This window comes from Dromaius novaehollandiae, chromosome 17 (assembly GCF_036370855.1).
Source record: "Dromaius novaehollandiae isolate bDroNov1 chromosome 17, bDroNov1.hap1, whole genome shotgun sequence".
NCBI classification, from domain to species: Eukaryota; Metazoa; Chordata; class Aves; order Casuariiformes; family Dromaiidae; genus Dromaius; species Dromaius novaehollandiae.
Window position 1 is genome coordinate 13,442,254 of NC_088114.1, and position 13,204 is coordinate 13,455,457.

Genomic DNA, 13,204 nt, shown 5'->3' on the forward strand with positions numbered 1-13,204 from the left:
TCTTGTTGATGTATGTTGGTTACCTTTTACTGGTCTTTTTTTCTCCTCACACTTCAGAAGTGAGAGAAACTGCCCCGTTGTGCTACGAGAGTTGGCCCAGATGTAGCGGTTAATTAACTGAAACATTCGGAGACGGTACCAACCTGAACGGTAGCTTTGCAGCATAGCTTTGGGTGTCCGACTGGACATCTTTGATTTCTGAGGTGACGCTGACTGAGGACGAAAGTACCAGTGCCCCAGACCTTGTCACAGCCTCTTGGGAGCTTGTGCCACCGTGACAAGGCTTAGTAGATTAGTCGATATCCAGTTTCTCTTGATGTCCTCTGCCCCCTTTCTGATAGCTGGAAGGTTGGTAGGGATGTTCATAAAGTTGTTCTAATATAATTTGTACAGAGGAAAAGATTAGTGGGAAAGGATGTCACTTAAAACCTGTGTCTGGTGCAAGCTGACATCAGCTTCGTTTGGGGATAAGACATACTGCTTCCATGGCAGGAAGGTCATGGCACCAGGACATATATTTTTAAGGTGTTTCTTCCTGGCTTTGGATCAGTGTTGAGGAAGATTGTAGTTCTAGTTTGTAACCTCTGCTTTCCTTTCAAAACTGACACCAGCCCTGAGGAGCAGCTCCCTCTAGAGTCAGCCGAGGAAATTCAAACTTTGGTCCGCGCGAGGCTCCTGCGCTCTGTCCGCTCCCATCCCATCGCATCCCATCCCGCCTGCCCGAGCAACCGGCCTTCGCTGCGCTGGGAGCCTGCTTGCCTGACTCCTGTGCTGCAGCGCCTGGGAAGGGTTCAGCTGCCTCTCCAGGGGAAATCTTTGAATTGCAAAATGGTGCCTGCAGTATTATGCTGTGATTCTTTTAATAGCAAATAAAATAGATAAGCAAAATTGAAAAAAAAAAAGAAAAGGGGGCCCTTTAGGGAGGTGAAACAGAAGCAGGAAATAAAACCAGTTTGATAAGAACTAGCTAGAATTTTCTTTGCTAATGCCTCAGATTTGAACAGAATAAAAATTATGAATTATTATGACACTATAATTCTTTAAAAATATTGCTTTAGCCAGTACAATTCAGTGCTGTAAAGCTAATTTTTTAATACCAAAAGATTTTCAGACTTATAAGTACACATTTGCAGCTATTTACATGTTTGAATTACATTTTTAAGCAGATTCCTTAGTGTCTTTTTTAGTTAATGTGAGCTTTAATTTGTATTTTTAGACTGCTTTTCTCAACTATTCATTTTTAGCCTTGTTTGTACACCCAGCTGTTATGAGATTTAGTATGCATCTTTCTCAGATGGTTGCCTTTTCTCTGTAGGAGTGTAGTCATGCTTTATAAATTGATTTTTAAATATGATAATATGGACTGGATTGATTGGACCAGGAATAGAGGAATGCTTAACAAAAGCATTCACTTTTAAGATTTGTTTTTTATTCAGTCTTGATCATATCTGGATCGTTGAAATGCTATACTTGTATTGTTGAAACACTGCTAGACTATGTTTCCTAATGGCCGCCTAAGGTGGTGGTACTTAAGATGTGCTTTGGTACATATATGTTGCTGCAGCAGTTTCATAAAAATCCATTTTTTGTGTGTGTGACTATCTTGCATATGTATTTGGATTTAGGAGTAGATTTTTCCCAGAAAATGGTGGTGATAGAAGCAAACTTTCCTTGGTGTTAAGAAGAGACTGTGCTGCTGTGTGTGGGTGTATGGCTATATGCAGAGAGCTGCTCAAAGCTCATTTCTCTCCATGGGGATAACTGGCTGCATACCAAACTGTGGCCAGGAGAATCAGAAAGCAATGTGTGGGCAGACTGCATGATCTTTTATTAGCACCTCCATTGCACTTATGCATTTTCAACTATCAGTTAACACTGGTTCCATCATTAACTGCTTAAATATCTAGTTTGAATCATTTTATGCAAGGGAGAATGTGATTTTAAATATTATATTTTGATGCATATACTTAATTTTTTTGATTGAAGATTACATATTTAAGACTGAAAAACACTAAAAATATGCTCCAAAACATTGAGTGGCTTCTTATCCTTTTCTAGAATGAATTTTAACTAACAGAAATGGTAAACTTTTGAAATGTAGAGGCCCAATTAGACAGAAAACTTAAAAAATTGTAAATATTTTCCTCAGTTTTCTGGAATCCAAATGCATTGAATAGTGCAGTTAAGCAATTTTTTTCATGAGACACAACTTGTAAGTGCAACTCTGAAGTTCTGCAACGTGACTAATCATACTGATGTTGATGGAGCTCGTGGGATCATCTGAGTCGGGCTGGGAAAGTTTCAGTTCAGTTTTGAATCACAGAAGGTAACTAACAAAATGAAATTCTTCTTCCTGCAGTGCAGATTATTACATGTTGAAATTTTTGGTGCTTTTGTACTTCGTTTGATTATAGCTTTAAAATCTATTTAACAATAAGGTACAGTAAATAAGCAAGTCTCTGAAAACTTGTTATCTTTCCAAATGGTTAAAATGACTTCATGCTTTGTTTTTGTTACACTTATAAATCTGTACAAGAGTTATGCAAAAATGTTCCTGTGGTTTATTGTTCTGTACTCTGACATAAAAATCATTGATGGAAAATATTAATATTACTAGAAGAAGAGCTTATGTATTATTTAATAATGATGTAGTGTCATCAGGTTTTATCATATGTTTGGTCTGACATGATACCTGTTAGACTGTGGTTGCTGCACCTTTCTTTTATCCTAGTACAAGTGCCCAATGACTTTACCAAGGCTGCATAAGCAATGATTTCTGTACCTTTTGCCTATATTTATGCGCTGTTTGGCTTTGCTCTTTTAGATCTGTTTTTTCAAGTTTGGACTCTCCAGCCAAGGTCAGCTCCATGGAAAAGAAACTTCTTCTCAAGAGCAAAGAACTCCAAGACGCCCAGGACAAGTGTCACAAGGTATTTATTTATGCGATTGGCCATCTCCATTGCACCAGGAATCTACAACCACTGTATGTCAAGGAATCTGTCAGATGCTGCTGATCATCCAGATTCGTGGTGGGCAAAGTGCTTTTCCTTCAGTGAGGTGGCTTCCTGTCCAGTACAAAGGGAGATGAATTTAGGCCTTGCTGTTGCTCTAGATACTTTTATCTTAACAAGAAGTGGCTCTGGATTTTAAACAGTCCTTTTCTCAGCATGACACAGACGACCGCTTCTCCCTGCAGGCCGTGCCTCCTCTTCTTCAGTCGCACAATTACAGCAATTCTGTTCTGAGATTCTCTTCTTAATTCATCAGCTTCTACTTATGTAACTGTTGTCACATCACTGGTTATGGTGAACATCTTATAGCAGTTGCTGTGCTCGAATAAAGGGAACCCAGTGGAGTCTTTTAAAACTCACTGCTTGTTTGAGACTTTTATGAGAGTTCAATTACCTTTCTCCCTTCTCTGTTCTGGATTTGACCATTTGCTCCTGACAAGGAGATGGGGGGGAACCATCTTCTGGTGCAACATGGATTTGGGATAAGGTTAAAGTGACCCATCTCCGCAAATCAGGTGAAAAATGATTGTGGCTTCTTTGCTAACTGGGGTTCGAAGAATGACTGAATATGAACAAGCAGCTTGAATGAATGGGGTGACTTAGACTTACTACTTGTCCTTGAGAAGAACTGTGCATTCCTGGAGCAGAGACAATGGTATCGGAATTTAAACACCATTTGGAAGAATTTAGCTAGGAGTCTCTTGGAGACAAATTCCTCACAGAGGTCTGAAAGTAGCAGTTAACAAGGCCTTTTGAAGCCCCCTTTATAACCTCTTGATATTTATTGCAGATGGAGCAGGAAATGACGCGGTTGCACCGGAGAGTGTCAGAGGTGGAGGCTGTACTTAGCCAAAAGGAGGTGGAACTGAAAGCCTCTGAGACCCAGCGATCCCTCCTGGAGCAGGACCTGGCCACCTATATCACAGAATGCAGTGTGAGCCTTTACACTAGTCCCTTTTCCTCTGAAGGCCTGAAGTCTGGTGGTCTTTGGCTTTCTCTTCCATCATGGTTTCAGTGGGGTGCTTGATGGAGAGAATATATGAGAGGACATCTATCGAAAATGGATCACTAAATTGTTTGCAGAGTACTGTAAAGGCTTGTTTGACAGCTTTACTTAAACTTTTGTTTTAGTGCCTGCTGCTTAGAATATTATATAGGAATAACTACTGTTCTGGTCTTGCTGAAGTTATCTGCAATTCTTGTCCTACCAACTGTGCTAGAACATGCTTGGGTTTGACTTCTTCCAAGTTTCTTAGCCAGAGGAGGATGGGGCCTAATCAGTAGCTAGAGGGAAATCTTCAAGTCAAGTAAGATGGGGCAATGCTTTTGCCTCAATCTGTGGTATTCTGAGTTCAGGTTGATCCTGTTTCCCCACATAATGGCAGGAATGATGCTAGGACAGCTGCTGTTTTTCAGATAGAATATAAAAATGTGACCCTAAAGCCATGTCTTTAGAGGTCACTTACCATTTTTCAGGGACTAAGAACGTTTGCACTGTTGTCTTGGCAAGATTCTGGTGAGGGTATTTTCATTCTAGCTAATAGTCTCTGTATTTGCATTTGGGTATATTGCTCTGTTTCCCCTCTCCTACCAAGAACAAAAATCCAGATACTACTCTGTTTCAGAGAACTGAGAAGCATTCCCGATGGGTATGTGTGTTGGGAGAGATATAGCTTGAAACTGGGCTGAGTGATTTTCCCATGCCAGAATCTACTAGGTAAATAAGTAAACTAACTTTGTACCTTTCTGGGGAAGAATGATACACAACTGTACATTGATAGAAGGACTACTGATCTGTCTTGAAATGTGCAGGTAAAGTATGTGGTGAGATCCTGAAGCAGTTCTTCTGCCTTTTTTAAAAGCTTTAACAGTTACTAAAGGATTTAATTCACTTGAACAGCAACAAAAAAAATGAACAGGATTGTTAGTTACATGAAGTTGAAGGATTGTGTCTAGATAAAAGATAGATAAATGCTGTCAATAATGGATGTCTTTTGTGATTTGTGTTTGATTGTAGTCTCCAAACTGGATGTGAGGAAGTAGAGATTTGAGCTAAGATCTCAGTTTAGTAGACGATGGTTTGTAAAACGGACAGCTTCTATCCAGCTGGAAGAAGCACTCACCATGAATTTTTCAGGGTTTCACCACTGGTGCCTCAATTTATGATGCCTTACAATATTCAAGGAGGAGTTTCCATAGTTAAAGATCTTTATTATGCAGCCATCTGCAAAGCTAAAGACTCTGTGTATTGAACACTTTGCTTTCTGCAGAGCTTAAAGCGAAGCCTGGAGCAGGCACGGATGGAGGTGTCTCAGGAAGACGATAAGGCACTACAGCTACTTCATGATATCAGAGAACAGAGCCGAAAACTGCAAGAGATCAAAGAACAGGTATACCTGCTTCTTTGGGGAGCAGGGTGGCTCTGTTGCCAGAACTGCATTTTGTGTTGGTGGGCTGTGATGACTCTCAATCTGTGTTTTCATGTGGTTTCTTAAACAAAATGAGATGAGACAAAATTGCAGCTTCTGTGTATACTGCAAGTAATCACAAACTCCAAACATTAAGTTTTTCTTTTCCTGTTCATGAAGGTACGTTGTCTATAAAGCCAATATAGGAGAAAGTTGCAATACTTTAGTAATATGCTGCATTAGGAAAAACTATCCATTGTAAATGGTCAGACTCAACATATTTAACTACAGTTAACTTCTGCTGCAAGTTTACAAATCTTTACCTGCAAGAGAACTGAGCTAGCTTTAATTTTGTTTTTTTTTCTTTTCTGATCATTTAAAATGTTCAGTAGTCTTTCAGAATAGAATCTGTGGCCCCTAACTCTTCTTTCCCTGAGTTAATATCCTTGTGAAGTAGATGTTCATAATTTTTTTCCCACCAGAAGAATGTTGAGAATTCATTAATCCATAGAGTTCATAAGGAAAAAAATGTCAAAATTAAATGAAAATATGGTAACAAATGTGGACACTTCTAGGATTAAAAATAGTCTGCAAGACAGAATCCATTCAGTTTTGTGGATTAATAGCAACACATTATATTGAGAAAAAGAAATTGAAATTTGCTATGGAGTTTAAACAATTCTTTGCAATTATCTGCTTTTTTTCATCTTCAAAGTGCTTTACAAACATTGACTGACTAATCTCATAGTGTTTGAGACAAGCCCAGAAACCTTGCTGATAATTCTCAAGACATGAGCAGCTCTTATGTAAAAAGTAATGAAATGCAAAAACAACCCTCTGGATGTAGCAGGCCTCTGTAGACATCTACAGCATTCCTTTGGATGGTTGTTTTATGTAATGCAAGGGATCTAAAGCCCGTTACACTGGGGTCTAATGCTTCATTAGCAAAGTTGCTTTAAATATTGAAGAGTGGAACACTTTTGGTAACGATAAATACAAAGAGATTCTTAAAATGTACAGACTCATTTGACAGAGGAAAAGTAGTGCCAGTAATTTAATCAAAGTGCACTAGGGTAAATGTACTGGAATCTTTTAACTCTGCGTAAGATTCATGCTATTAAAGTGCTGCTTAGGTCAGCATATGAATCTGGAATACGCTGCAGATTTTTGTATCTGGGGGTCTTCTGGTGTGTCCGAAATCCATGTGCTGGAACGCTGCGTAAAACGTGCTGGGACAGTTGTGCTGACTCATAGCAGCGGGTGGATCTCAGCCAGAAAAGACTTGGATCATTATTTTTTATGGCAGAGGGCACGGGGAGGTGAGGTGGAAGTGTGCCTTAGAGTTTTGCTGTTGAATAGCCAAAGCTTGAGAGAGAACCAGTTATGTTAACTGCAAATCAGAGTTCCAAAACAATCATTAGGCATTTGATATTTTCAGGGTAGGACTGCAGGTTCAGCTTGTGCTGAGGTACTTGAATAGCAGAGAGGGGTTTTTTTGGTTTTTGGGTTTTTTTTAACATGGGTTCTGGTCAGTACAAATCTGGATCTTTATTTTTTTAAAAAGGCCTGTTGTTCGTATGCAGCTACCATGATGTCATTTGCTTCAGGTATATGCCCTGACCAAGCCGTTAATATGTCTGTGCTTAAACACATCTAGTTTTTAAACTATGTTTTTAAACTATGACCAACTTTTGCTTCTGATGCATGTGTTCATTTACCCATTTGAGGTGTGCTAAGTTTAATATGCCAGAAGGAGTGTTCTCTGTCTACTTGAGTGATGTGGCCTGTTGCTCTGACCTGATCATGAGATTTGTTCCAAGATAGTCTCGAAAACGTGAAGAAACAAGAAAAACTGATCTATTATTAATTATCTCCTCTTCTTCCCTCTTTTCTCCCTCCCCATTCTCCTCGCTCTCCAAAATACTTATTTTGACACTAGCAACTGAAGTCATGTTTGTAATTCTTTGATCAAGTGTTTGCTGATAAAAGAGTTAAGTGTTGTGGAAGAGTCTTCACAAATGATGATTTCTGAGCGGAACATGTATTGCTTCAAACTGTTCTGCCTTTTTCTTCACAGATGTGATTGTATGAAAAGATTATTTGAGCTAACGTGTGCTGACTTGATAGAAAAGGCTGTAGTTCCTTCCAGCATGAAAATAAGCTCACCCATAGAGAGCCTGGCCAGAAAGAGTGAGGTCCCCAGTCTGCCTTATGAACTGGAGAATCACTTCGGGGATCATGAACCAAAGAGCCATTCTGCCTTAGCCTCAGGAATGGATAGGAAAGCAGTCTGTTAAAGGTCCATCATGTTCAAAAAGCAGCAGAAGCTCTTCGTGTTGCTAGAGAATTGCTGGATGACATTAGGTTCAGTATTCATGGGATCACTTGTCAAGGAGTGAGGACAAACTTGAGTTTGTCATGAGACAGAAAAGTTATGCTTTTAAATATGGGGGGGTAGTCAGGAGTATCACAAGATACTAAAATGCTGAGAAAGGTGGTCCTACTACCCCTCCCTGTCCTAGCCCTCGATGTGTGTATTTTCTACTTGTTCTTTGCTTCATATAAAATACTTTCTTTTTTGTTTAAAGTAATTTTTTGAAAAGGAAGTATACTTACAGGGCTTATTAAATGCTAAATAATCATAATTTAATTCTGTTTTTCTAATGAAGATAAGAGAAGCAATCTCATGAGTCAGTCTCAGCTTGAATAACCAATCTCATTGATATCTTCAGTTCAAATGCTTTTTTTTCCCCCCCACCTTCCCCATCCAAATCTCTTATCTTCCTAATGTCCTGGATGGGGCATCATCATTTCTGCCTATGTAGACAAATATTTTCTATAGGAAACATGCTTTTCAGACAGTTCTTATAGGTTAATATTTGATATTATGTTGTCTCCCTTGCAGAGTACTATGTTCTGTTTTAATTCTGTCAAGAGAAAATAACCAAGGGCTAAAAGCCACAATATGCTCTCCCCTACTTCTTTCCTTCTATCCCAACTGTGCAGATCTGTGGTAATTCTCATATTATCAGCCTGAGAAAATATATATTGAGGAAGCAGCTGGGAATTTAGTAGAGGTATCAATTCAAAAGCATATTTGTGTTTTAGAAATAAGAACACTTAAGGAATTTTTATCATTTGCATCTAGACGTATGTGTGTGTTTTTGTAGTGAAGCCACTCTCAAAAAATCAATGCTTTGACTATATTGTACATCTTTTAGGAGATATTGTCTTGAAAATGGCAAAAATCAAAAGAGAATACTGTGGATATGTTATTCTTTTAGCTGTCGTCAGTTTATTTTGTACTTTACTGTTCTTCTGAATATGTTCTTACTTTGTGTCTCTTGCCCACAATTGGTGTTCTGGGATCTGCTGCTCTATGTGTTTCCCTTGTTGCCTCTAAAATGTAATATCCTTTCCTTCCCTTCCGCCATAACCACAGGAGTATCAAGCTCAAGTAGAAGAAATGAGGTTGATGATGAATCAATTAGAAGAGGATCTTATTTCGGCTCGCAGGCGTAGTGATCTTTATGAATCGGAGTTGAGAGAGTCCCGACTGGCAGCTGAAGAATTCAAACGTAAAGCTACTGAAAGTCACAACAAACTGCAAAAGGTAGTTTAGGCTTCAAGGGAGAGAGAGCGTGTGCTTGAATTTCTAGTGCTGTTGTACACACGCATGAGTTGTGTGCAAGTCCTCTAAAGATGGGTGTGGCTTGTACAACTGATGCAAAATAGCTCTAAATTGTACACTTCAAACGACTTAGTTTGTACTTTGTGTAACTGCTTGCATTGTGACTGTATGGGGTGGTGATTGAATAGAAGTGCAACATCCTAAAACTTTTCCTGAGAGTTATGTATTTTATATTTAAGTTACAGGCTAAAGATCAAGGAAAAACTGAAGCAGGAGACTTGTATTCCAAGTTGGAGAAGGTATGCTACTTTAATGCCCTTGAGCCTGCTTCCTCAGTCTTTTGTATCATGGACAGAAACCAAGAGTGACTTTTGCTAGTCAGTGGCATGCATACCCTGGCATCCTTTTTTTTTTTCCTGTGTGTGTTTTTCTTTGTGGGATTCACTGTTCTTTCTGACTTCATTTAAAGCGCTGTCTGACCATCCTGTTCACAATGATTGTGTTCAGAAGCTGGACACAGGCCGAGCCATTACATGTAATTTGTGTTTGGAGTTAGGTTAGTAATACGTAACAGTTTTCTTTATGAATAAAGAATAGCAAATGAAAAACAGAAAGAATTCTGAATATTGCTCTGTCATGCTGGGAAGTCTTCCTGGTAACCAAAACATGAAAAGTTAGTAAAATGGGAGCAGATTTGCACAGGAACATTTTTGTGGGTTGGAATTTATACGGAGAAAGAAAGATTATGAGAAGTGAATTAAAATAAATATAGTATCGTAAATACAGAGAATTTCTTTTCCTTTTGGGTTTTACCATTCTTTTTTCTCCTGTCTTTCTATTTAACTGTAGATCAATACAGAGCAGCAGGCCAAAATCCAGGAGCTGCAGGAGAAGCTGACAAAGGTAACGTCTGAGTGATGAAAATGAATTTTCCACAAGATTTTCCAGTGAAACCTTAATGTAGGGGAGGGATGCACTTTGTTTCATACTCAAAAATAGAATTAGTCATAGCATGGGGGATGATAGGGAAAAGGGGGTGGGAGCTGGTATCTGAAATCATTGGTGTTCTCAATACGCTTTTTTGCTCTTGAGACATGTCAACAGTGTTTATTTTTACAAATGAAGCTGAGTCAGAACTGGAGTAGTGTAGAGAAATTCTAATTTGAAAGGCCAGTTTAGGTATACTGTGTGCAATGCACTGGTCTCTTGCTTTTGAAGACCAGGGCTCAGATCTTTTCAGCTCACTATTAAAATATAAGTTGGACTCAGTTAAGTCTCCCAGTATACTGTTTTAATTGCAAAATCACTTTCCAATTCAGTTATTCACAGTAAATAGGTTGAACAGTAAGGGTTCACAACGGAAATAAAAAACCTTAGCAATGTAAGCTGAAGGAAGCACATAATATTTAATGTTTGTAGTTGTGATCGGTCCGTCACTTAAGAAGGCACTGTAAGAACGATATGGAAAATCCTTTGTTCTAGACAGTATACTTATCTTTTGGGTTTTTTTAGCAGAAAACAAAGGGTTTGTCAAAGCAGAGAGCTTTTTCAAACTGGGCCTCCTACTAAAGAGGGCTTTCTTAAGGATTAGCGATCTGGAGTATATATAGGGAGGCCTAACTATGTAGAAATGATACTTCTAATATTCCAAAAAATCATGTTTTACCTTTTTTTCCCCTTCTTTTCATTAATTCTAAGAAATTATTTGTTGGTAAATCTAGTGTTTTAGCAACATTTTGTGAGCCCTTTTCAGGCACTTGAGCTGAATTTGGGGCTAGAGTTTATCTCCAGTACACAGAAACAACAGAAACTTCTGGTACAGAAGACAAACATGTAGTTCTCTTGGATTTCCAAGTATTTGTCAAACAGGAATGAATCATCTAACGGAAGTTAGAATTCGGGTTCCCATGGTAGTTGTAGATTGTCTTAATTTTAGACTGTTAGACCAAAGTTCTGTAGCAATTTTATTCAGGATGTTGAACATCTTGAGGTTATGATATTTTCATGCTGCAAGTTTTTGTGTATGTTTTTCTTGTAATACTTTTTTTTTTTTTTTTCCCCTTTGGGCCTAGGCTGTGAAAGCTAGCTCTGAAGCAACTGAACTTCTTCAGAATATCCGTCAAGCAAAGGAAAGAGCTGAGAAAGAGTTGGAGAAACTACAGAATCGGGAAGATTCGAATGAAAGCATGAAGAAGAAATTGCTTGAAGCAGAGGTGATTGGAGAATGTCTGTCTAGAGTAAATTAGTTATGGGGATGTGTTTGGTTTTAGGAACCCTCAGCTGGATGACTGTGAATAGCATGTACTCCTATAGTAACACTTCGTAGGAAAGTGATGTTAGACGTTAATCCATTTTTAATTAAAAAATATATCTCTCTGAAGAGAACTCAGAGAGGCTAATTTTATTTTCAGTGAGGACTCACTATGGACATGTGGTTAAGATAAGGGATTTGATGCATGAGGAAGAATTCAGACTAAAAGACAACCACATACTGGTTGCTTCAGCGGACTTTTTCCAGAGGCTACTTATTGTTGTATGATAATCCAAAGTTGGTTAGCCTAAAAGGCAATTAATAATTGCTCTGCAGGAACGGCGCCATTCTCTGGAGAATCAAGTGAAGAGGTTAGAGACTGTTGAACGAAGAGAAAACCGTCTTAAGGAAGATATTCAGACTAAATCTCAACAGATTCAACAGATGGCAGAAAAAATTCTGGTGAGCAGAGGTGAAAATGAAAGATAAAGGGTAAGAGTTTGTAAGAAAGGGGTAGGAAAGGAACAGAAGACATAGAATTGCATAGAATAAGGTGGAAATTGTTGAATAAAGGGATTAGTTTCATGTACCACTCAAACTGGAAATAGCTTGAGTGTTCCAGGTACAGTGCTCCTGTACCTGTAATCTTAAGACTACTTTAAAATTCTGGTTGCCTCAGTGGGAGTGCTTTTAAGTCGACTTAGTAATATTTAAATTAATTACCTAATGTTTGTTTCAGACACAAAACATTCTCAGTACAAGGTTCTACAACAATAAAAGCATCAATATCTAGCTTTTAAACTAAATTGCAAAGGAATTTAGAGGTCAGATCTACTTGAAATGCTTACATTTTGTAGCAGAGTGAAATTAGTCATCTAAACTGTTCTTCTCCAAAGATAGTATTTGTCAGAGATCCATTTTCACCCACATACCTTCTCTGTTGGCATTTTCTTGTTTCTCTCCTTGTTAAACCTATTAAGTCTTTATAGTCAGTTGGTACTTTAGTTTACAGTGAACTAAGAACTAAGCAGAGAGTGCTTCTAATGCTTCTACTTCCCTGGGACAGGAAGTATAATCTTACAGTGGAATATTTAAATTTATTTGTGTTTCTCATGAATTCTCTGTGTCCTAATGCCCTTTCAGTAATGAACTTTTCTGCATTACAACTGCCATGGTGTCAGTTCACAGGGGAAAAGGATTTTTTTAATTTTATTGTACTGCCAGTCTCCAGTCCTGGGTCAGAAAAGCCAGTATATTTGCCTTCTGGCAGCCTCTAAAGAGGCTGCTCAAGAAGATGAATTATAGATTTGTATTATGTTGCTCCATTGCATCAGCAATGTTTTGTTAGAATACTTTTGACAGTTTCTTAAAGTGGACACACAAAAAGTATATAGAGAAAATGTTCACTGAAGTTGTGGAGACATGGCAGACCTGATGATAACATATTGTGCAAACTTAATTTTCATAGCCAAAGTGAAGGAAGATGAATTAATGTTTAACAGAAGGAGTGTTATGGATTTTATCTACTCTGTTGGTTTTTGGATGTAACATTCAATAAAGTTAGATAAAACTGTAGTCCTAAAAAAGAATAGATATTCGTCACTTTTTCTCTTTGCTTTGTTTCTTTAATGGCTGCTACCAAGACAGCTAATGTTTTGAACATGTTGGGATATGCAAGAAGGTCAAAAAGATGGTTCTTTTTACTGATAGGAATCCTGAGTATAGACAAACCTGAGGGAGGCCTAATGGGAATGTGTAAATAATTATATTTGGAGTCAACAGATGACCTGTATTTGTTCTGAGTAATAGCTGCATATGTAGGCTTTAGGATCAGAACATTGGAGCGCTCTCTCAAAAAAGGTAGAATTAGTCTTTCATAGTGTTCCCTCCTTCAAATTGTTTT

The 13,204-nt window shown here is 38.3% G+C and overlaps 1 protein-coding gene across 8 annotated transcripts in view; it reads left to right on the forward strand.

The window, feature by feature from the left end:
- Positions 1-13,204, forward strand: part of CIT (citron rho-interacting serine/threonine kinase) — a 74,847-nt gene that overhangs the window by 20,489 nt on the left and 41,154 nt on the right. For 5 of the 8 annotated variants that reach the window (XM_026119024.2, XM_026119027.2, XM_026119030.2 and 2 more), the window contains exons 11-18: positions 2,825-2,930; positions 3,802-3,945; positions 5,282-5,401; positions 8,862-9,032; positions 9,290-9,349; positions 9,900-9,953; positions 11,123-11,263; positions 11,638-11,763. In XM_026119024.2, coding sequence (XP_025974809.2) covers positions 2,825-2,930; positions 3,802-3,945; positions 5,282-5,401; positions 8,862-9,032; positions 9,290-9,349; positions 9,900-9,953; positions 11,123-11,263; positions 11,638-11,763 — 922 coding nt within the window. The remainder of the gene's footprint in view (positions 1-2,824; positions 2,931-3,801; positions 3,946-5,281; positions 5,402-8,861; positions 9,033-9,289; positions 9,350-9,899; positions 9,954-11,122; positions 11,264-11,637; positions 11,764-13,204) is intronic. The other 3 variants (XM_026119026.2, XM_026119029.2, XM_026119032.2) reach the window with 1 other exon arrangement.